Source organism: Balaenoptera acutorostrata, chromosome 4, assembly GCF_949987535.1.
Source record: "Balaenoptera acutorostrata chromosome 4, mBalAcu1.1, whole genome shotgun sequence".
Taxonomy (NCBI): Eukaryota; Metazoa; Chordata; class Mammalia; order Artiodactyla; family Balaenopteridae; genus Balaenoptera; species Balaenoptera acutorostrata.
Window position 1 is genome coordinate 136,610,736 of NC_080067.1, and position 23,494 is coordinate 136,634,229.

The 23,494-nt window shown below is 37.9% G+C and overlaps 1 protein-coding gene across 6 annotated transcripts in view; it reads right to left on the minus strand.

The window, feature by feature from the left end:
- The window catches only part of GRIK1 (glutamate ionotropic receptor kainate type subunit 1), a 428,363-nt gene that overhangs the window by 90,582 nt on the left and 314,287 nt on the right, over positions 1 to 23,494 (minus strand). For all 6 annotated transcript variants that reach the window (XM_057546158.1, XM_007173824.3, XM_028164433.2 and 3 more), the window contains one exon: positions 17,363 to 17,506. In XM_057546158.1, the coding sequence (XP_057402141.1) occupies positions 17,363 to 17,506 (144 nt within the window). The remainder of the gene's footprint in view (positions 1 to 17,362; positions 17,507 to 23,494) is intronic.

The following is a 23,494-nucleotide window of genomic DNA, read 5'->3' on the forward strand; positions in this document are numbered from 1 at the left end:
ATTCATATCTGAAATAATAAAAATAGAATGAATAAAAAGCACTTGTATAATTTAGTTGGTAAGTTTGACCTATGTAATCATCAACATATTATGCACAAAAGTCTGAAATATGAATTCTATCAAGCTAAACATATGCAGAATAATTGTCTAATGCTCAGGTAACTTTTCATAGGGAGATTTTCATTTATTGTCTTTATTTTCCAAATGTTTTGTTGGCAGATCTTGTTGATAAAATGTGAGAGCTGTGAGGGTAATTGCAATTCTTGGCTAGATGTGTTGCTTTGTGTAAAGATGCTCTATTTCCATTTCTAATAATAGCAGGATGAAAAGAAAATGTGTAATGGTTGAATGGAGCAAACTTAGTTGAGGTTCAAAATTGCATCAACAGTTTGCCACATTTACAAATCTTCATTATTTCTTTAAAAGTAAATCTCTTGCAATTGTTGGAATTGTCTTTTAAAATATTTGACAGTGACCACACTCATCACATATATTGATTAAGAAAAAAATGTTTATTTTTCAGTTCCTTGCCTCAGAAGAATTTTAATCACAAATACTACCACTCCCTGATTAGATTCTTTTATTTTTTTTGGTCATAAATCATGACTAGATTATTTGAGTAAGTCTAGATTATTTGGGTAATTAGATGATGTTGTTATCAGCCTGTCTGACTTTGGTTCAGAATATTTACTTTAAAAGGGTATAGGATATTTAGAATGAATTTTTTAAAAAAGTGTTTCCCTTAAAAGAGACTGCCTTTACTCTTACTTATCATGCCACATAAACTTTAAAGCTGTATTTACCATGGAATCAATGAAAGGAATGAATGAGTGAAAAAACCTCTAACATTTATACCCAAAAGGTCAGTTCCAGTTATTAGTGTCAAAACCTGATTTGCCCAGGCAAACCTTAGGATCATCAACTAACACAAAAGCCAACAATGAACATTTGCATCCTTTTTTCCCTAGTGTTCTTTCGTAGGCTGCATCCAAAGGGAGTCAGCATTCACATATTATTTTCCAGTGATAATTAGCTTGACCTTGAACTCACTGGTTTGTAATATCAATAATGTCTACAACTATAGCCTGGCCCTGGGTTGAACTTGCTGTTTGGCCCTGATAGGACCAGGAAGGAAAGGTGGCAGGATGTTGAACAGGGCCTGCCCTGCCCCTCTGCAGCACCCATGCCTTTCCTCATATCCCCACCTCTCCTGCTGTTATGAAAATTAGAGAAAAAGAAAGGTTGGACCCAGGCCTTTCTTCTTTCCTTCCTCCTACTTCCTCTTCCTCAGCATAAGTTCATGGCTGCTCTGTGTTGCTTTGTTAGATCTTCACTTAGATCTGACAACCGGAGGGCAAGAGGCCATGCTTATTTTGGCTTTGGTCTACTAATGTCTCTTTCAGTCTCTTCTTTATTGTGAACACTGATGAAAGTTTACTTCTGAATAATGGGACAATATAAAAAGCATGACTATACCTCACATCATTGGTTAGGGATGAATTATACAAGACACAGGGGACAGAGGATGGGCAACATAGTTCAACTTCATCTTAATACCTCAAATGCCATCTTTCTCAAGCTGGCATAAGAATTATCTAAGTCTCTGGAGGTTGAATGAGGGAAATAATTGTTTTCTTGGCAATTTCTTCAGGTGATCTTTGTGTGCACTACATTTTGAGAATCTCTAGCCTACAGAATTGCTCGGAATCATTAGCACAGCTTAGCAGGTACTTCGTGAACTGGCCTCTACTCATCATCTACTATTTGTCCTCCTACCGTAATTCATTCTCAGCCACCAACCAGTCTCCAAGAACGGAATGCCCTTCCCCACCATGCTGCCTGCCACTGTCCTCCAAATGAGGTCAACCTCCATTTCCTCTGAGAAAGCTTTTAAAGCAACTCAGATGAAAGAACACTATTGCCCTGTGACCCCCTCTGTACCTTAAAGATGCCTCTAACCTATAACTCAGTCCAGACTAAGGCATATATTTGTTTTCATGTCTATCTTTATATTGGAATCTGCTTTTCTTGAAGTCGGGGACTGGGTCTCACCTGTTTATGGATACAGTTCTTGTCACAATTCCTAGTCCTTAGTATTGATACATCTTTCTCAGTACTGATTATAAAATAAACGTTTCAGAGCAATCTTGGTAAATGGTACGTATTAGTATTTGTTATTTTATTGAATGGTTTTACTCTGGAAGAATTCTCAAATATAGGTAATGTGGCTGACATCCACTTCTTTCATTGCTGTAAGAAATCCTAACTGTTCATTCTCACTCTCAGTGATGATCTTGCTCTCTATCTTACTGAGGAAGCAGAAGCACTAAATTTCACCACTATGTCCCAGCATCTACGCTTGTATTCTCTGCTTTCCCTCCTGTTACTAGAAATGAACTGTCCATGTTCATATGCATGTGTGCACCAGACTCTCTCCCTTCTCACCTACACAATGACATTGTTCCAGCAGTTTCTCTCTCTCTTTCATTAGCAACTTGTCCCTCTCTGACTGGGTCATTCCAATCAGCATACAGACAATGCTATAAAATATCTCCTCTTTGGGAAACACTCTCTCCATCTCTTGTCAAATGTACTAGACACTTTCACAAATGCTATTTCCTTTCATTCCTGCAACTGTGTAAGAATCATTAGCTTTGTCTTACGAGATGAGGGTGTGAGGATTCAGATCCATACTTTCTGGCTCCAAAGACAGCACTCAGCTGAGAAGATGACCCAGTGTATTAGAATAGTATCCAAGAAAGAACACATAACCAGTGTATGAGCACCCAAAATGTTCTTGCTGATCTGTTTTTGGTGCTCTGAGACTGCTGTGCCTACCCCTCTAGCTCAATCTCCCCAACTTCAGTATGAGGGAATTGAACATCCTACCATTCTATACTGCCATTTAGGGAGTATAAAGTAATTCTGCAAGAGAGGTGAAGTTGCTGAATCACTGAACTTTCAGAGAAGTTATGGGTTACTATATTTTCAGCCTAAGACTTTCAAATTTTTTTTAATTTTTTTTAGTATTCTGTAAGTGTAAATGAGAGTAATAGGAATTGTACTGGACACGGTCATATTTTGCATCGAAGAAGTCTGAATCCTCGCTGATCAAAGAGAGCCAGATGCAGTAAAACCCCTGATCATTTTATTATTCATGGTAGAGCAAAACTCTGGGCCATTGGCATCTGTGCCTTTTCAGGCGCTCATGGGGTAGAAGCACAGCTGTGCCACAGAGGATTCTGAGGAACTTTGCTGAATGCTTTGAATTTCACAGGATTATCAGATATATTTTAAAATAAACAAAAGCACAGATATGAATAAAGTATAGTCAAGGCTTTGAGGGAATGCTAGTTGGATACCACTGGGTAGAGAATAAGGCTCTATCTAGCCATGTCAAAATTCTGAAATCTTAGATTACAGAGGCAGTGTAGTACAGAGATTGAGACTGCTCATGTTCTACCTGGATGGATCATGATCTAGCTTGTAACCTTTGGACAATTATCCAATCTTGCTGAGTCTCTTGTTTCCTTATGTAAAATGAAAATAACACTCATAGGGCTGTTGTGAGGATCAAGTGAGCAAATAGACATAAACCATTTAAACCATGTATGTTCCTATTCATTCTTGTCCAATAATTATTATTTCCCTGTTAAGCTTCTGAACACTCTCTAACACTTGACTTGAGAGTAACTGAAAAAGATCTTCACCTTGACCCAACAGTAGGCTTTGGCGTTAGTTTCCTTTTTCTGAGCAGTGCGTGAGATTTCTTAGAACAGTCAGCCTTTGGTACCTGGAAGGATTAACCCTACATCCCTCCTGCACTTTGGGTGGGCAGTTAAGTGAGGAGGATTCTCTACCAGTGGGCACCAAAAAGACCCCTGGTTCATCTGGATCCACCTACCAGTCACCACTGATGCAAGATCTCTTCTTCTTTCCTCATATTTCCTTCCTATTGCATGTCTGTGATTTTATTTTATTTTATTTTTGCTCCTGACAACTTCAATTTAATACAATCTGGGTGGACAAAGGGCTCCCAGTGCAATTGGCTTTCAATCCTCAAAGGTATCCTCACCTTGCCACTGTCTTAGGCCCTTGTGAAACATTCAAGGCTGTCATCCTCCACCTCGCTGGCAGGGACCACAGCGATCTTTGCATTCCCCACAAGAAAAGCACTTGAAACCACTTAGTTAATAGAGAAGAGAAACTTTATATTCTAGTACTCTAAACTGTGAGCTGAGTTAATAGGTCAATTCTTATAACTGAACAGGTAAATACTCCAGGGTATATCTGACCACCAAGTTTATGTAGACTTTATTCCAGTGGGCTGCCCATAGGTTGTGAGTTTTTCTCTCTGTACAATGTTCCTGGGTTGTCTGACATGAGGCACAGAGGAAGGTACTCAGGGAGTTGGTGAAACTATTCAGGTGGAAAAGTAGTTGATCAATCTCCCACTTTTTAGGACATTTAAAAGGCATATTAATAGAATTTTGAACTCATGGAGACAAAGTGTTGATGTGATTTACTCAAAGTCACATAGATCATCAATGATAGGACTAAGTTGACACTGGACTTTTTCTTGAATTCCAAGACTCATGTGTACTGGTGTGTGCGTGTGTGTGTGTGTGTGTGTGTGTGTACACATATATTAGAAACACAGCACCTTAACACATTATGATAAACAGTAAATGGAAAGTTGTTATACATATATAACAATGCACATTATTAATCTTTCTTTCTTTAAATGGGTTATTCTGCTTCAAAGTCATGAAAAGCAATTGACTTGCTGAGTCAAACACACAAATCTAATAAAGGAAAATAGTGCTGATGACTTCTGATTATCTGTGTTAAAAAAAAATCTGAATTTAAATTTTATTGTTGGAAACTTAGCTTTAAACTATGGCTGCTTTAGACTGATTACTGAGTTGTAGGTGTCAGTACTCGGCAGACCTGAACACAACTGGAAAGCATTACCTCTCTTTTTATTTGTAAGTCCAATAGAATTTTTATTAGTAGGGTAGTGTTTGACAATCCTCTCTCTAGTTTTTGTTAATTGATTCATATACCCGGTTCATAATTTTATTGATTGATATCAATGTTTAGCACCATCAATTTTTTTATGCATTGTTGAGCACACTACTTCTAGTCTGGGAATTCTGAAAAACAATCAATAAATTATACTAAGTGAAACACTCAGAACATTTTCAATGTTAACCTTTGGCAAGGAGTCTCTCTTTTTGCCTTGAGTACCTGAAGATTGGGTTCCATTAGCAATGCAGTATTTGAAAATAAACGCTGCATATTGCAATGGCTACCCAGTCACATTTCAGAAGTGTTGCAGTCATTAGGGGGGTTATTCTAAAATATGTTGCTGTTCAAATTGAAATCGTGAAAAATCTGGAGTTAGGGGATGCAAATCTTTTAAGAGAGAAAAATATGGTTATGGTCTCTGTTCTTGTAGGATACTTCTCTGGTATACTTTATTAGGTCTTGTATTATGTTAACTGTTAACTATTTGTATTTTGTCAACTGTGTATTCTTAGGTATTTATACATAATAATTGTATATTATGTTAACTATTTGTGTTAACTATCTCTTCTCCAATTGATTGTTAATTCCTTGATGGCAGGAAATGGTTTACTCATCTTTGAAGTCCAACACCTGCATTTGATAGATATCCAAAATATATGTAGAAAGTATGGTTGAATAAAGTAGCACTTCCAAAAGTTACACACTTTCAAGTAGTAGGAGAAATGCAGTGGGAATGTAGCAAGACTGGGAATTAGGATTTTCTTCCTACTGGCTGTGAGACCTAAGAGGAGCTACAGGAATACAATGAGGAGAAACATATCTTCATGCCCCACCCCATCCTCCTGTCCCCTTTCTTCTTCTAGAAAGATCTGGACAAGCAGACTGTACAACCTGCAGCTCAAAGAAGTGAAATCATGTGACCTTCTCAAGGCCATGGTGCCTATGGTGGTGAGACTGGAGGGGCAGTCAGATTTAGTTTACTTGCACCCCCAAAATCAGCTCTTACACAGCAATCCAATTCTAAGGAGATTTTTCTTTGAGTTTTGAAGGCATTCCAAGTTTAGGAATTGGCCTGAAGGGAATGATATGAAGGGAATGACACTTTTAAGCATTTACTGACTCCATAATTATTACAGTCATTCATTCATTTAGCAAACCTTCATTTTGCTAACACTTTATCATGAAATTACTAAGAGTAAGATGAAGAGATAAAGTTATCTTACGGGAGATGGTGCAGAGAAAAGAGAACAGAGAAAAGATTTTATGTGTTTCAAAAATTTGTCTGCACCTGACTCTGTTTCCTGAATAGAAAAGTTAACAAATGTGATTCATTGTGGTGTTATTTCATTTGTTTTTAATTAAAGGAGGCCCACTCTATATCCATTGTATAAACATAGCCCTGATGGACTAACTGTACAATTATTGTCTTACTCAGGTCCCTGGAGTATAATACAATGACAAATATCTGAAATTCACCCTCCACCTAAGCAATGTGATCTCTGTCCTGTCACCCACAATTTTAAGCCAGTTCTCAGAAAAGCTATTTAAAACAAAATCTGAAGTATACATAATCATGGTAATGAAAATAAATATTAAGCAAAGGAAGAAATGATAAACATAATCTTTAGATCACATAACTTCTTTGGATGTTAGCTATTTCAGGAACTGAAATGATGTATTTATCATATTCTCATCTGTTCAATACATAATAATTTTAACTATTATGTGTATTGTTTATAACCCATTATCTTGCAATAACAGCTTGCATGGATCACTGCATAATTTAAAAATATAGTGGCTTTTCTTGCCAATATTTGATTTCCAACTTTAAATCTGCTGACTTTATATCTTTGCCATGAACTCTGGGTAAACTTTTTTTATTTCCTAAGGATTTATCTTAGAATGTGCACCTGCCTTTTCTTTTTTCATAAACTAGTTTCCTTTGGCACTGGCTCATGTGATGGCATGTTTTCCAAAATAGAATGAATTGGCTTCTGTACTTGCAAATCAGCTAAATGGGCAGGAATACAAATCTGAGACCCAGGGAGGGTGAAGTGGGTGGTAATAAGGCGCTTGTCTAATTATGTAGATTATGTGATCAATTTAATCTGGAAATCAAATCATTCTGTCTTGAATTACTTATATTACTTTGGTCACATTAATCAAATTTTGTATTTGTTGGGTATATACTTATTATAGCTAATCAATATGTTCTTTGTCTATGAAGACAAAAATGTGGATTCCACATGGGTTGAATTCACATCTTTTCCTAGTTAGCCTGATTGGGTGGGTTATTGTATTATGTAAACATTTATTTATTTAGTCACCAAGTTTATTGAGGACTTGAAATGTGGCTAGTATAAATTGAGGACTATAAGTTTAAAATGCAAACTGAATTTAAAAGACTTATGGAAAAAAGTAAAATAGTAATTTTTATATTGATTGCATGTTGAAGTAATAATATTTTGGATATATTGGGTTATATAAAATGCCTTATTAAAATTAATTGTACCTGTTTATTTTAAGTTTTTAATGTAGTTACTAGAAAATCTATGTGACTCACATAATATTTCTACTGGACAGTGCTGCTCTAGAGCAAATCTTCCATTTGTGCATAGAGGCTATTACTTAGAAGTTCATCACAGCATTGTTCGGATGTGTAAAAGAAAAGCAGGCAGCCAAAATATCCATTCATGGGGAAATGGATAAGTACCCTGAAGTATATTTAATGCATGAGTTGTTCCACTGCTTGGATACTTTACTCTCTTAATATTTACATGTCCTGCTCTCTCTTTTCTTTTAGGACTTTACTCAAGTTTCACATTTTTTGTGAAGTATTTTCTAACTACCCTATGTAATACAGTAATGTCCATTTCTGTCTTCAAGGACTCCTCCTGAACAGCTTACCTCTCCTGAGCTTTGCTTTTCTGATAATCCTTGTCATCATCTGAAGTACAATATTGCCTTTTATATATGTCTGATTCCCCCACTAGAGTATCAGTTTCGTGAGAGCAAGGGATTTGTTTTGCTTACCATTGCTTTCTTGGTGTCTAGAATAGTGGCTGCAACATATTGAGTATTTAGGAGATATTTGCTGAATGAATGAATGATGGAATACTAGATTTCAACAAAAATGAATGAACTGGATAAATAATAAATATACATCAACTTAGATATATTCCAAAACTTAAGTAAGATTGACTGGAAAAGAAAATTGCTGAATGAAATATATATGCACACAGATATATGTAGGCACACACACAAAAAATTTATATATATCCATACAAACATGTACACACCACATCCCCATATGTATATATATGTGTGTGTGTATATGTATACATGCATATATATGTATATGCATATACACACATATGTATACGAATGTGTGTATACTTGCATATATATATGTATGTGCATATACACACATGCATATACATATATGTATACATATGTGCATATGTATCTATAAAATGGCATTCATTTAAATAAATTAAACACATGTGTGCATGTGCACATATTCACATGTACACACCTACATAACAGACTGTAGTATAGAAAGCAAATTCTTCAATCAACCTTGCAGAGCCAGGACATTAGTAGCTGAATGGAAGGAAGATGATAACTGACATGAGTCTTTGAATGTTATCTCATAAATAAAAATGTTATTTAGAATCATATAAACTAAGGAGAACTTGGCAGACCTCCCATTTTATGCTGACATCCCCTTTCAACATTTCTGACAGGTGATTTTTCACCTAGCCACTGACTGAATATTTCAGGGGCAGGTATTTTAGCACCTTAGTTATAAATGAGACAATGTACATAATTGGTTAAAATTGTAAACTTTGAACGGATGTCATTTCTTTGTCCAGAGTTGTAAAGGGAACTGAAGCAAGGACCTGAAGAATTCTCTCTTCCTTTAGGTCTAAATGTCCTAAATATGAGAGAATGCTGGGATGAATGGGTTTCACGTACACAGTGCAAGCTAGGAGTCAGAATGCAGGTAATTTTCAATAGGCGCGGAATGAAAAATACAAATGGATATTTTTCTGGAGAGTGGAAATTTGACTGAGTTTGCTGCCAGATCCAATGTCATCTAATTAAGCCAAGGGACAGCTTGTCCTGGCAATGAAAATCAGATGGTAAGCGTAACGGGAAGTGTTACTTACTGGAGCCACGGTAGGATAAAATCATGTCAAAGCTTATGTTTCTCTAGGGACTTTTTTTTCAATTCTGTAATTTTCACCTGGATCCCATTAAAAAAAAACAAAACAAAACCCACTCAATACTGACATGCTAAGTAAAAGTCCAAATAAATATCAAAGCAAATATAGGTGCCTCAGTGGAGAATTTTAACTTTTACTCTTTGATTTTTAAAAGCTTGAATTTGAATGTTTTGTTTATGTATTCAAATTTCTAATCTTCATTCCATCAAAATAAATCAATAAATTACATTTTAATAACCAAACAGTGGCAGAAAGCTGCCCATATTTTATATAGTTCTCAGTGATATACCATATACTTTGGCATTTGGAAATAATGTTTCACTCTTATGTAGGAAATTTATTTTGGACCAAATCAACTAGGAACTATTTACGTGGTTTAAAATCAAGTATCAGCTCAGTGAAATTTATTAAAAGTTTGCTAGATTTTAGCTTCCTGGGTTCAGTGCAACAAGCATCTTTTAAATGCCTGCCATGTACTGCACAGCGACGTGAGGACACAAAGATAAATTGACTTTGTCCTTGTCCAAGGGAAAGATCTTACAGTGTCTGAATGAAGCATGTGAAATGCTAACATAGAGATGTACCGGAGCTATGAAGTCCAGTGGAGAATCCATCCCCAAATAAAGGTTAGGGGGAGGCTTACTGGACTAGGAGAATTAACTCTGAGAGAGAGTTAGCCACATGAAAAATGGGAGGCAGTGCTTTTCAGACTGAAAGGAGTATGACAAAAGTGGTGTTGTGAGGTCAGTTTTGCCAGGAAAAGAGAAACTCACCTGTCTTTACTGTATGAGAAAAGCATGGTGAATGCAGGAAACTATAAGCAAGTTTGTGTTTCTAGAGGTTAGAATACCTACTATGCACTCTTGTACATCACTTTGCTTACATGGTGACGACGGTTGTAAAAGGGCTGACAGTCAAGATATGGGGCATAGTTAGAGGCTATTTTAATGGTCCAGGGAAGAAATGATGAGGACAGTGGACAAGGAAGTTTGTTAAAGAATATTTAGGATAGAAAGTCTGATGGGACTTAAGACAATGAGTGTGCTGAGTTGGATGAAGAAATTTAGACAAACTTGTAGAGGTCTGGTTTGAGTGATATGTCCTATCTTACTGTGATGTGTCAAGTCAGGTGCCCAGATGATGGATATCAGGATACTAGAGTGGGTAGTTAGACTCCCAAGTTTCCTATACATACGTACAGAGGAAGTCCCCTCAGAGATTGTTCTAGATCAAGGATTTATACAAAGGGTCACATGTGTGGTAGAGGTGGTTGCTGAAGAGATTTCTCTGGACAGAGCTGTTGCCTCTCTGTAAGTTCACACCCCTCTGCCTTTAGGATACTGTTTTCTAATTCCATTCCTGGTGAGTGGAGTTTCCAGGGGGCCATTTGGGGAAATCTGAAATAGGTTGGCTACAGTTGGAGATGCAGAAGACCAATGGCTGACTCAGACATGAGAAAGTGGCGGTGGACTATGGTGTGACTCCCAAGTGACAAAAGAAGTCTACATAGAGTTGACCAGTTGAGATGATGGGCCAAGCAGAAGTCTGCCGCATTGCAATTAGAGGTATTCCCTGAATTACCAAGGAAGGAATGAGTAGGTGTTTCCTGTGGACCAGATTTGTATCCATGGTACCTGGGTGGGATAGTCTTGGGTTATAGTCAATAGGACAGTCTAGAAGGGTGAGGACACTTCAGCAGAAAGAGCAAGAGGTGTGCTACTGGATTTCAAGGGGCTGAGAACTCTCCATACCCTTCCATCTGAAACAGGGGTCCACTGGTCTGAGTCAAAGAAACATCAGGAAAGCCTGCCCAATAGGAACTCTAAGCTTTAAAAATCTGCCAGGCTTACGGGGGCACCAACTTAATGTAGGAATTTCCTGCTAAGCTTAGAGAGTGCTGAGCAGCCCAGACAACTAGGAAGTGTCCTAACACAGGGGTCCTTAACCCCCAAGCTGCAGACAGGTCCATGGCCTGTTAGGAACCGGGCCACACAGCAGGAGGTGAGCGGAGGGTGAGTGATCGAAGCTTCATCTGCCGCTCCCCATCACTGGCACTACTGCCTGAACCATCCCTCCCACCCCCACCCTACCCCCCGCCACCGTCAGTGGAAAAATTATCTTCCAAACAGGTCCCTGGTGCCAAAAAGTTTGGGGACCGTTGTCCTAACACTTTTTGAGCCTGTTAGGAGGTCCAGCAGCTAAGGGTGTGGTGAGGAAGTCAGCAGGGAAAGGAGAAAGAGGAGAGCCCACCATCCTTCCATTTCCCTAGAGTCTTCCAGCAGAGCTCAGGGAGAGGAGAAATTTGATGTTACATCAAGTTACAATTTTGATTAACGTCTTGGACTAGATAGTCTAATTCATAAGTTGAAGTTCAACTTAAAGAACCTCTAGGACTGCCATTACCTTAGTAAACAAAAAATCATAGTCTCTATGCAATTTTCACTAAATAATTTTAAATGGGCAGTAGGAAGAAAATAAACTGATTTTGTTGTCCCACTAGTTGTGTTTGTTTGATATACTGGTTACATCATCATTCATTGACATTGGGCCTACAGTAGTGATAATAATTTTAATAGATAAAACTGATGGGTTCTATCTGGGAATTTGTTGATATGTGGGTGGCAGCAGGACATCCAGATTTTTCCAAAAATCCAGATGGATTTTTCCAACAGGGAAGTCACTGAATGAATTTAGACCTAAATTCATTTTGGTCTAAATTTTGGAAAGAAATTAGGGCTAATTCAAGAAACTTTTGTTTATCTCTCTTGAACATTGTTTTCCCTTTTAGCTCTTTATGAGTGATGATTACTTCTGAACCAAGATGTCCACAATTCCTCAATAATCATTGTGGGTTTTTCTGTTTCAATCAAACTTACGCATAGTTACCAATATAAACTGTCTAAAATATCATTTTGTTTCTGCCTGAAGAACAGTGACTTCTTTATCAATCATCAATAAAATTAGAAATTCTCAGTAGAATTTCTCAGGTAGAAACCAATTGTCTCTCCATATTTATGTAAACTCATTTCTCGCCACTTCCACATGGGACCACTCCATCTGAGCCCATCAGAACTCCTTATGTTTCATTTATATTTTTGCTGGTCACGATACTGCAACATGCTTTCAACCAAATTCTGCCTTAAATACTCAGCTCAGACACTTTTTTTTCATTTCACTGAAGTATAGTTGACTTCTAATGTTGTGTTAATTTCTGTTGTACAGCAAAGTGATTCAGTTATATATATATTCTTTTTCATATTCTTTTCCATTATGGTTTATCACAGGATATTGAAAATAGTTCCCTGTTGTTATACAGTAGGACCTTGTTGCTTATCCATCCCATATTTAATAGTTTGCATCTGCTAATCCCAAACTTCCGATCCTTCACTCTCCCACTCTTCTCCCCCTTGGCAACCACAAGTCTGTTCTTTATATTTGTCAGTCTGTTTCTGTTTCATAGATATATTTATTTGTGTCGTATTTTAGATTCCACGTATAAGTGATATCATACAGTATTTTTCATTCTCTTTCTGACTTACTTAGTATGATAACCTCTAGATCCATCCAAGTTGCTGCAAATGGCATTATTTCATTCTTTTATATGGCTGAGTAATATTCCATTGTGTGTGTATAACATGAGTTTCAAGGAGACCAACATGTTTGTAAGGCCCCTGAGATTGTAAACAAATCTTTTTGTGGGAATAACAGATACATGGTTTAAATCAGTTTTAATATAGGGTCTGTAACCCAGAAAATAGTTAAGAACAACTGATTTAACCTAAAATCTGATTCATTTTACTGTACCCACAGTTTACTGCTCTTCTCAGCACCTGTGATTTCAGACTCTTTTCTTCCCAAATGCTTTGATGTGCTTGCTCCTTCTCCAGCTATTCCCATTGATTTCCGCATGGCCAGCTGGAATTTACTCTGGGTCCAGAGTAACTCTGGCCACAAACAGAAAGTGTTTCAGCTTCTTCACCCCACATTCAGCTATCATTTCCCAGACTGACCTGAGATGTGGTTTGCCAGGGTTTTCTATTATCTCAGCATGGCTGATTGTTACCTAATGTCTTTGGGTCCCTCCTGAACAATCGTGTGTGCTTGATGATTGAAAGCTCTCTCCATCCCTGGCATCATTGCATTTGGCCACTTGTGTGCTGCATGACTGTTTCCATTGAACTACTGATTTTCCACTGCCAGGTCCTGTCCTTCTTTTTATAAGCACTACTACTTCATCTTAGGCTCAGTAATAACAGTGATGCTGCCGAATAACAACAACAAGAATGCGGTGCTTACATATGCTAGGCAATACACTTAAAGTTTTATACGTGTTGCCTTATTTCTTCCTGACCACCACCTTATATGATATACATTTTAACAAGGACCTTCCATTTAATGGTAGCTACCCTTTCTTGAGCAATCACTGTAATCCAGACATTTTGCTAGGCTGTACATATATTAAATGTAATCCTTACAGACATGTGAAGTAGGTATTCTATCCCCAGTTTATAGAAGAGGGAACTGAGAAAAAAAAAGAGGCTAAATGACTAGGTTTACGCAGATAGCAAACTGATTAAATCTCAGGGTCTACACTCTCAGTTCACAGTTAAATAGGCTGGACTATTCCTAAGACCCCTGCCTTACTCTCCCACTAGAACCTAGGACCCCAGTAAACAGGTCTAACCCAGGCCCTGGTTTCTGCCTTATTGAATTTTGTCTGAATATGATATTCATGTACGGGGAGTTTGAGCTATAATACTTGCTCATAGATTGTATGTGTTTTTCAGTTCCTTTGCTGTTCACTCATTCACTTATCCATTCGTCTACTTGTTTGGCATCTATTTATTGGGTGCTTATTCTACATTCAGCATTGTGTAAGGACTAGGGAATCGAGACTAGAAAAGCACAGCTTGGAGACAGACATGCAATCAAATATCATGGTCTAACAACAGACGTAATAAAGGAGAGGAGCCTGAATTTGTGAGTCAGGGCCAGCAGACAGGGGCTAGTGCTTGAATTGGGTCATAAAGGATGACCCAGAGGAGGCACTTCAATCAGAGGCAAGAGAATTTGGAAGGAGCATATGGCAAGTTCAGGGAGCCACAATAGTTTCAGCAAGTGCTGGGATTGAGGCAGGAGATGAGAGAGATGGCACAGGAGGTCAGGAACCAGATCACTAGGGACCTTGCATATCCTGCTGAAGAGAGTGGGTTCAAATGAAAGCTTCAGATGAAGCCTGCTATTCCTCCACTATGTAGAATTTATATTAGTAGACAGTAGAAACCACATCTTATAATTTTACGAAAATATCTCCTATAGCGCCAAGTTAATATTACTTATATAATGGAGTCCCAGTAATGCTGTTGAATGGAAATTTATCATTTCTTAATATGTATTTGCTTAGCAAATGCCCAGAGAGATAACACTATAACATACCCTATCATGTTTGAAATATTCTTTAATTCTTTCTCTCTTTCTGGTCAGCCTAAAAACACTGAAAAGTAGATAGCCTGAGAGATCTGTCTGAAAGACTTACTGATTCTAAGTGATGTGTGGAATTATCAGGGGTTAGTGCACATGCAAATACCTCTCTGCTCGGAAAGTTTACCTCCTGTGACAAATTTGATCTTCACCCCGTAAATTCAACCTGCTGACTTGCTTCTTTACATTATTTCTGATTATAGTTTTGGAAATCATTTAGAAAATGATAGTTACTAAAAGAAAGGACCAGGGGAAGTTTTAGGACCAAGTGCTTTATTTCATGTTTCTTAATAAAACCCGATAGCTGCAAAGTTTTGTTGTATTAGGTACTCACTGAAAGAAATATCTGCATTTTCTCACTTCTGCATGTTTTAGTTTGTCTCAGAATTCCCTCAGTGCCAGTCTTTCAACAAGCTGGGGCATTACTCCCGGTTAACCCGCTTGCCCATTTTCTCTGCAGATGCCTACACCCTGCCAAAGGCAGTATAAGGCATCGTGACTCAGGAGACAAAAGAAAAGATGAACACAAGGTTTCTAATGCATCTCCCCTTCTACCTCCAGCTGTGGAGCCTGAGAATGGGGAATTTGTTCTTTGGAGTAACTGAATGTAAAATGCTTTCTTGCTTTCAATGTGGTCCCTCATCTTAGAGCTCATTATTTCTTTAAACATATCTAAAGATCACTTGGTAATTTCACCTTCCTATGCAACTTAAGTACAAGAAAAAAGGTGTTTAGGGTGTTCCAGAGTGTTTGATCCCAAGCTTTCATGTTGTCTCATGCCTCTTCTTGCACTGGTATGAGATAAGAGGAAACCAGCTGTTTTCTTGTTAAAGATCAAGGTGATCAGGATGGCGGTTCAGGACATAACCATGATCGCTGCAGGGAGAGGAGGGGCTGTGTGATGTTTTCCTATTAGGCACAGTATGTCAGATGTATGTAGCTGTCAGAACAGGTCATTTTATGCCTATTTGTGATTTCTCTGTTGTTTCTGTTGCCAGTTTTAAATTCCTGGCATCATCCTCAGTAGAACTGAACAAGGGCTGTTATGAGTGGTCCATTCCAACGGTAAGAGAATAGCTAATGTTTCAGATTCTTACTATGTTGCTGTACTGTTCTTCACAAGTATTAACTTTACTCTTTATCCTCACAATAATGCTGTGAGTTAGAAGATGTTATTCCCATTTTACAGGTGAGAAAACTGAGACACAAGGAGTTTAAGTAACTTACCCAGGTTACATTGCTCATAAGTGTTGGTGGAGCTGGAATTTAAACCCAAATAACAATTCCAGGAATAGGATGAGGTAAGAGAGGGACCCAGGGCACAAAATTTAAGGAAGCACTCTCTCTCAGTCTCTTGTAAGTGCAGGGTTCAAGCTTGAGAGTAAGTGCCTCCTTAAATCGTGTGCCCAAGGCACTTCTTTGCTGTTAGCCGTACTTCAGTCCCAGCCTTGTAAATAACCTTGGTTTGGAGCCTGGGTAGTATTAACCTTCATACCGCCTGTCTCTCTGGTCCTGACCCTTACGGATCAGAGTCAGCCTTCAATGAAGAAGTAGATTGAAGAGCCTGAAGAGGGGTCTGTAGGTGCTGAAGAGACTAGCAGAGATAAAGACCTAAGTAGGTATCTTTCTTTAGATTTCTCCCTTGCTCTTGGCTGGGCATTCTTCTCTTTCACTATGTTCCCTGCCACTCTTCTCTTTTATGGCTTTGTCTCACCCCATCCTTCTCCAGTACAGAAAGGAATAAAGATACTCTTCACTTGACAGGTAAATCTCTGCATCCCATAGAGAAAACATTAGAACAGCGTCACAGTGTATGATGCATCCTCCTTCAGGCCCGGCTGCCCCCAAGTACCTTATTTCATCTCGTCAAGTCCAGACACACTCTGAAATATGTGTTGGGGTCAAAGATAATCCAAGAATACATATCTATAAGGCATCTCAGGATCTTAGAACAGGGTCTGGTGAAGGGAAGTCAACTTGCCTTAGAGAAAAGAAATGGGTGTCCAAGATTTCAGGGCTATTGCCCTGAAATAGCAGTGAGAACTCTTTTCTTTCCCAAACACTGTACTCTTAAAAATCCTTTAGTACATGTGGTAGATTTTGAAAGGTACCAGACTTTTCCAGTTAGCTGACAAATGGCAAAATAATCAGTATATCATTAGAACAAAGAGGTCCTTCTGTTCAGTCCTGTAGAACCCAAGACTTAGGAAACCACTGGAACTAGAGGCACTAGAGGCTGACAACACGGGAATTATCTCTGGTACTCTTCAGTGATGGACCAACCTACCCCTTGACTCAACAGACCATAGAATAAGCACCTGTGAGCTATTTTGAACATGCATGGAGGGCCAGCAGCAGCTGGGGTTATAGTTGAAATGAAAGATGGTGAATGTTATGATCTGGTAGCTTTTTAAAGCTTCTCAGCATCACACTGGAAAGTTCCTGATAGCTCTTCTAGACAAACTTTTAACAGTGAATTCCCAACAGACTGGTTAATGATGCCTTCTCCTCTCTTATAGACATCATGCCAACAGACCCAAATGGGAAGGACCTTACCACATGGACAAGTCTAGCAGCGCTCAGCCAAAGGAAGAACTGAACTGTGAACAAGCATCACTTGCCTCTTTGATCAGGTTCATAAATCTGGGTCCAAGGCGCCATGGCTTGTGTCGATGGCATTGCAGGGAGCTGACAGTCAACTGGGAAGCCCGATGGGAGGCAATGGCCACCACGTACACAGCATCATACATCAGAGCCGCTTCAGTCTGTGGAGGAAAACACACACCACATCTTCAATTCCACCTTTGCTTAGCTTCCTTTACCTGCGAAATCACTCTGCCTGCTTCCTTATCTTCTATTTTTCTGATCTCAACAGCCATTTATTCTCTAGCTGAACACCTTTCATTCTCATATAGCTATTTTCCCCTAAAATAATACCTCATATGCCAGAGAAAATTGTAGTCATGGCTCTGCTTTGTTTTAAGTTCTTAAAAAGAAAAAAGAAACGGAACTCGGATCAGCCACAAAAGACTTGACTCAGGGAACAAATATTTTTGGACTGTCTTATGTTAAGCCCAGTGTTAAGATCAACTACATTGAGTTAGAGGCTCAATATTTCAATATTGGATTCTGTTTCTCAGTATTTACCTATCTATCAGTCTATTTACTTGTTTATATTTGGTGGAAAGAAAGTGCTGTGAGTAAAATTAACATGTGATTTTCAGATAAGGATACTCATGTTAGGACACTTCCATTTACCAGAGTCAAGAAGGTTGTAGTCATAGAGTGAAATTCAACGGCAGATTTGAAGAGACCTTCTGAAGAACAGACATGTGTAACTTCCTCAGAAAATATGTACTCTTGTTAGCACTTACTTTCCTGATAGAGATTATAAGTAGTCATTCCTTTGGGGAGATGGACATATTTTTCAACTCCTCATGAAATTTCTCTCATTTGCAAAATTTCACATAATACTCTCAGCATTTTATAAAGTATACTGCCCTGTGGTTTTCTTTAAGGATAAAATCTTATAATACCTTCATATTTTACTTGAGGATTATTCATAGCAACTTCAAATATATTAGCTCATTTGAAATTCTCAACAACCCCGCAAAATAAGCAGAATAGATGGATTAAACTATTTATTATGTAGGAAATTGACCTCTAGACAGTATATTGATTTGTGTAGGGTCATACATATAGCCAGTAATTGGATAGTTAAACCAAGAATCTAGGTCTTATAATGAAGACTATCATGCCGTTTTCCAAAATCAGTTGATTTATTCAACATATATTTATTCAACATTTATTGAACATGTCTTGATGGAGGTAGAAAGAGAAAATAAGGGGAACTACATCTTGCATTCTATTAATCTTTGAGTCCAGAGAATATCTCTACTTTGAATACTTATTATCCTGTGCAATCTCTATCACTGCATTTTCTATATAGTATATTTATAGTTATTGTTTTTACATTTCTTTCTTGATAAAAGTGCTCAACTTCATTTTTTAGTGGCTAGCACAGTTCTTGGCACATAAGAGTTATTTAATAAATGTTTGCTGAAGGAATTAATGTTATTTCATGCTTAAAATAAAATACACTTTTGTGAGAACCGTATAATCCCAAGGTTTTATGATGTATTTCTAAGATTAATTGCTTCACTCATACTTAATATGAGTGATATATAGAAGTTGTGATGGTAATAATTGTTAAAGCTTAAAAATATTCTGATCATTTCAGTTCAAGACTGATATAATCCATTTTATAGATCAGAAAACTGAAGTTCAGGGAAATTAAGTGACTAGTCTAAGGCTAATCTATTGACAGAATGAGACTGTTAAAAATGTAATCTATCATAATAGCTGACATTTACTGAGCACTCATATGTCAGGTGCTATTTCAAATATTTTGCAAACATTTAATCTTCACCATAACTTCTACTCCTTTATGGATGAAGAATTCACAAGGTTAAATGTTGTCCCCAAACTAGTGGTGGGAAAGCCAAGATTCAAATGCAGGAAGTTGGTGTTAGAGTTTATACTATCAACCACAAAGCTGAACTGCTTCTAAACCAACTATTTGTCTGGTGATTTAATGACTATAATAATAAGTCAACAGTGGTCAATATCCATTGCTGATTAACTACATGCCAGGCACTATAAGCATTTTACACGTTATCTCCTTTAATTACTGAAGTTAAATCTTTGACGTAGGTATTGTCCCCATTTTACAGACAGAGAAATTGAGGCTTGGAGATATAGGAAACAACTTTAATAACTTTCCTAAAGTTATGTAGCCAGTAAAACAAGGAATGAAGATTCCATCTCAGGATGAAAGTTTAGATTTCAGAGCTCATGCTCTTAACCACTATGCTATGGGGACCTGGACCTTTTGAGCAGTGCAATATGCCTTTTTTAAACACTTTTGTATACATATTCACTAACTGGCTGATTGATTTGATAGAGAAGTGTGAGGAGAGGAATTCCAATGATCTAACTTTTTCATAAACTTAACGTAGAGACTAGGATTTTAACTTTCTTTGTCAAGGTCGTCTCTACACTGGGCCGGGTAATAACAAGGTTCAAAACTATAGGCCTGATCAGTGCTTTCCAAATTCAAGGAAGAAAACCATTTATTCTTAAACTATGCTTCCTCTTGTCATAAAATGTTTTCTTAAATTGAGGAGATATTTAAGTATTTTATAGCACAAATGAACTACCACTGAATTTCCTCCCCTTTTCAGTTTTATGCTGGAGGCCTGCTTACCAAACAGCAACTCTCAAGTCATTTTAGGTAAATGTCAAAAAAAAAACTGGCTTGTGTTCCAAATGTTATCCTTCCAAATATGTTTGTGTTCACATTTTATTTGCATCTAAAGCCTGGAAGAGACCACAGTGCTCAACGCCTGTAAGAGAATCTTTTTGCAACAACATGTATCATGAAACAGGCATATTGAAAGTGGGCTTCTTGACAATGCACAATGTTTTGGTTATTACAATGATGTGCAATAAAGGATTAACTCAGAGGGCTCAGAATGCTCAATCTCTGCACATTCTGAAGAAAGGACTAGCCTTTGACTGGCTTCTGGGAGATTACCTCCTTAGAATATCCTGCCTGATCAGAGTATCTTTGTATCCCTGGGGTCTTGGGTAATGCAAATAATTTATATTAACAGTGTGATTTATGGTGAATGCCTGTTTTTGTTCACTTGGGGTTCTGGACCGTGCCATATCAGTTTGACCTCTGGAGTGGCTGGAGACCAACTAAGGTCAGCTATGTAGATGCTCTATGCCTATGTGACTGACCCCCCCCCCCCCGCCATAAAATCCCTGGACACCAAGGCTCAGATGAGCTTCCCGGTGGCAACACTTCATAATGTTGTCACACATCTTTGCTGTGAGAATAAAGCACTGTCAATGCAACTGTCGTGGGAGAGGACCACTAGAAGCTCATGCATGGCTTCTTTTGGACTTGGTCCTTTGTGACTTTTTCTTTTGCTGATTTTAATTTGTATCCTTTTACTGTAATAAACTGTAACTGTGAGTATAACACCTTTTCTGATTTCTGTGAGTCCTCCTAGCAAATCATCAAATCTGAATGTGGCCTTGGAGACCCCAGTACAAAACAATGAGATGCTATGTCACCTTAGGGATGAGGACTAAAAACATGATATGGCCCTATGGAGTCTCCACATTTTGCTGCCTGCCTGGTATGTAACTGTTGTTGGAGAAAGCTAGAGGAGATAGGGAGACCTAGTCTTTGGAAAGCAAATGAGCAAAAAGTATAGATTTCCCATTTTCTCTCCAAATTTAGAAACATTCTCACTAACCTGATATGAATAGACAAGTCAGTTCTCTAGGAGGGAAATACTTTCAAATAATACCTCATCCCCCTCATTTCGTGAATTTCCTTTCTTACATGGTGTTAACAGTTTCCTCTATTACAATGCAAATATCTCACCCACAGCATAGAGCTAGCAGAAATTTGCCTCTTAGTATGAATTAGCTGCTTTCCCTCTTTTCTGAGACATGCCTCTTGAAGTGATGAGGATTCTGATAAGGGTGGGAGGACTAGTGTTTTGCCTACACAAGCCCTGCTAGGGAGCAAAAGCTGGTGGGAGTGGATGCTTCTGAGGGAACCAAAGTGCTAAGAGAGGTGGTGAGCACTCAGGAAGTAGGGGAGAGCAACTCAAGAGAGAGCTGGGGTTTAGAAACAGGTTGTGGAAGGTAGCAAAGATATCACCATGTACTCACAATCTAGAAATTCAGTAATTAGGACTGCAGCTCCAGCGTGTCAAGTGAGGACTGGCCCAGAAGTTGGCATATTGTGAGCCTCAATGAGTATTTGCCAGCTTTTGAGAAAGACAGGAATAGGGGAAAGAGGACTATATGTGGAGTTGGAAAGCAGACCTGGGTGATGCCACTGGTCATACAAGGTCATACATGTCCCAGGGAATAAGCCACCTTGGGCTATACGTTCAAACTGAGGAATGTGTCTCTTGTAAATAAATGGATTCTGGCTTCAATAAGACAGAATAAGAATTCTCCCTCTGTATTTCAGAATGTCTTTTGTTCTTCTTTGATTGACTACAAATTGGCAAAACAGCAGATATCGTCAAGTAAATTCAATTCTATGTCCTAAAGGCTTTATATATGTTACCTAATTTAATTTGTAAAGTAACACTCTAAAGTATTATTATAGAGATTTACAGATGAGCTAGGAGGCTCAGAAAGGCTAAATAATTTAGGTTATTTAGTTATTCAGGGATATAGCAAAGACTAAAAACTAGGTTTTCCTTATCTGGAAAGATCTTGCTTTTTCTACTGAATCTCACTGCCTATTGTCTTTCATCACAAGGGTAACAGTGGACACTCAGAGTGGACACTCAATTTGGACACTCAAAGTGGTCTTCTCTGTGGATCATTATAGGAAAGATTTAGATGTAAGATAAGGGTACTGACTTAACTACTCATTGTGAATGCATTTGAAGGACTGGGAAGGCAGATGACATCGATGTTTTGTTGTTTCCATGACACAATTTTAGGTTCAAAATCAGAGAAGAATCCATCTGAGAATGGGCCACTCCATTACTCTAGTCTATCCTCAAAAGCCAATAGATCAAATTAGCCCAAGTGCTGAGAGAAATTTAAACATAGAGAAAAGGAATGAAGTAGATTTTACAAAATCACTCTAAACTTCAAGTAAGTTAATTAACATTTTGGTTGATAAAACATTTTTTTAATATCTCAAGATGTTTTCAAATAATGAGTTTCACTATTTTTGGACTCTATTGACTCAGTAACCGTTTTCTTAATTAACTCAATTTTAACCCTGTTTTTTAAAGTCAATATTTTTTCTCTAATTAAATTTATGTTTCTTAAATCCAAAGTCAAAATTTTTGGACTTAGACATGGTCTACTTCTTCTTATTTTCAGGTTTGGATGTGTTTTGACATAGTAATATTCTTTGTGGATATTTTTAGTGTATGACATTCTAAGAAATTCTTTTTTTTTTTTTTTTTTTAAGATTTTAAAGCTTTTTTAAATTTTTTTTAATTTTTTTAAATTTTATTTTTTTATATTTATTTTTGGCTGTGTTGGGTCTTCGTTTCTGTGCGAGGGCTTTCTCTAGTTGCGGCAAGCGGGGGCCACTCTTCATCGCGGTGCGCGGGCCTCTCACTGTCGTGGCCTCTCTTGTTGCGGAGCACAAGCTCCAGACGCGCAGGCTCAGCAATTGTGGCTCACGGGCCCAGTTGCTCCGCGGCATGTGGGATCCTCCCAGACCAGGGCTCGAACCCGTGTCCCCTGCATTGGCAGGCAGATTCTCAACCACTGCGCCACCAGGGAAGCCCAGAAATTCTTAATAGTTAAAACTTGAAGAACAAAATAGACAAGCAGGTGGAAAGTAAAAATACATAGGTTAGAAAAATTCCTATATTATATATTCGTATGCGCATCTGTGTATGTATGCAGCACACAGAAAAATATGACTATAAAGGGCTACAGGGAAATTCACTTTGGAGAATGGTGGGATAATGCGTGTGATTTAGGAGAAAGAAATTCTATTATAGTAGGGTATTACTCAAATATTAATAGTGGTTAGTCTACGGTTAATTTTTGAAATAATATTATTACTTTAGAATGAGCTCTCTCTTTATTAATCATGTCCATTTCTCGTTTATAGAAGCTCTCTTTGGACTTTTGCAGTATTATTTCAGGCCTACATGAATATTTTTCATTAAATATCTTGAGTC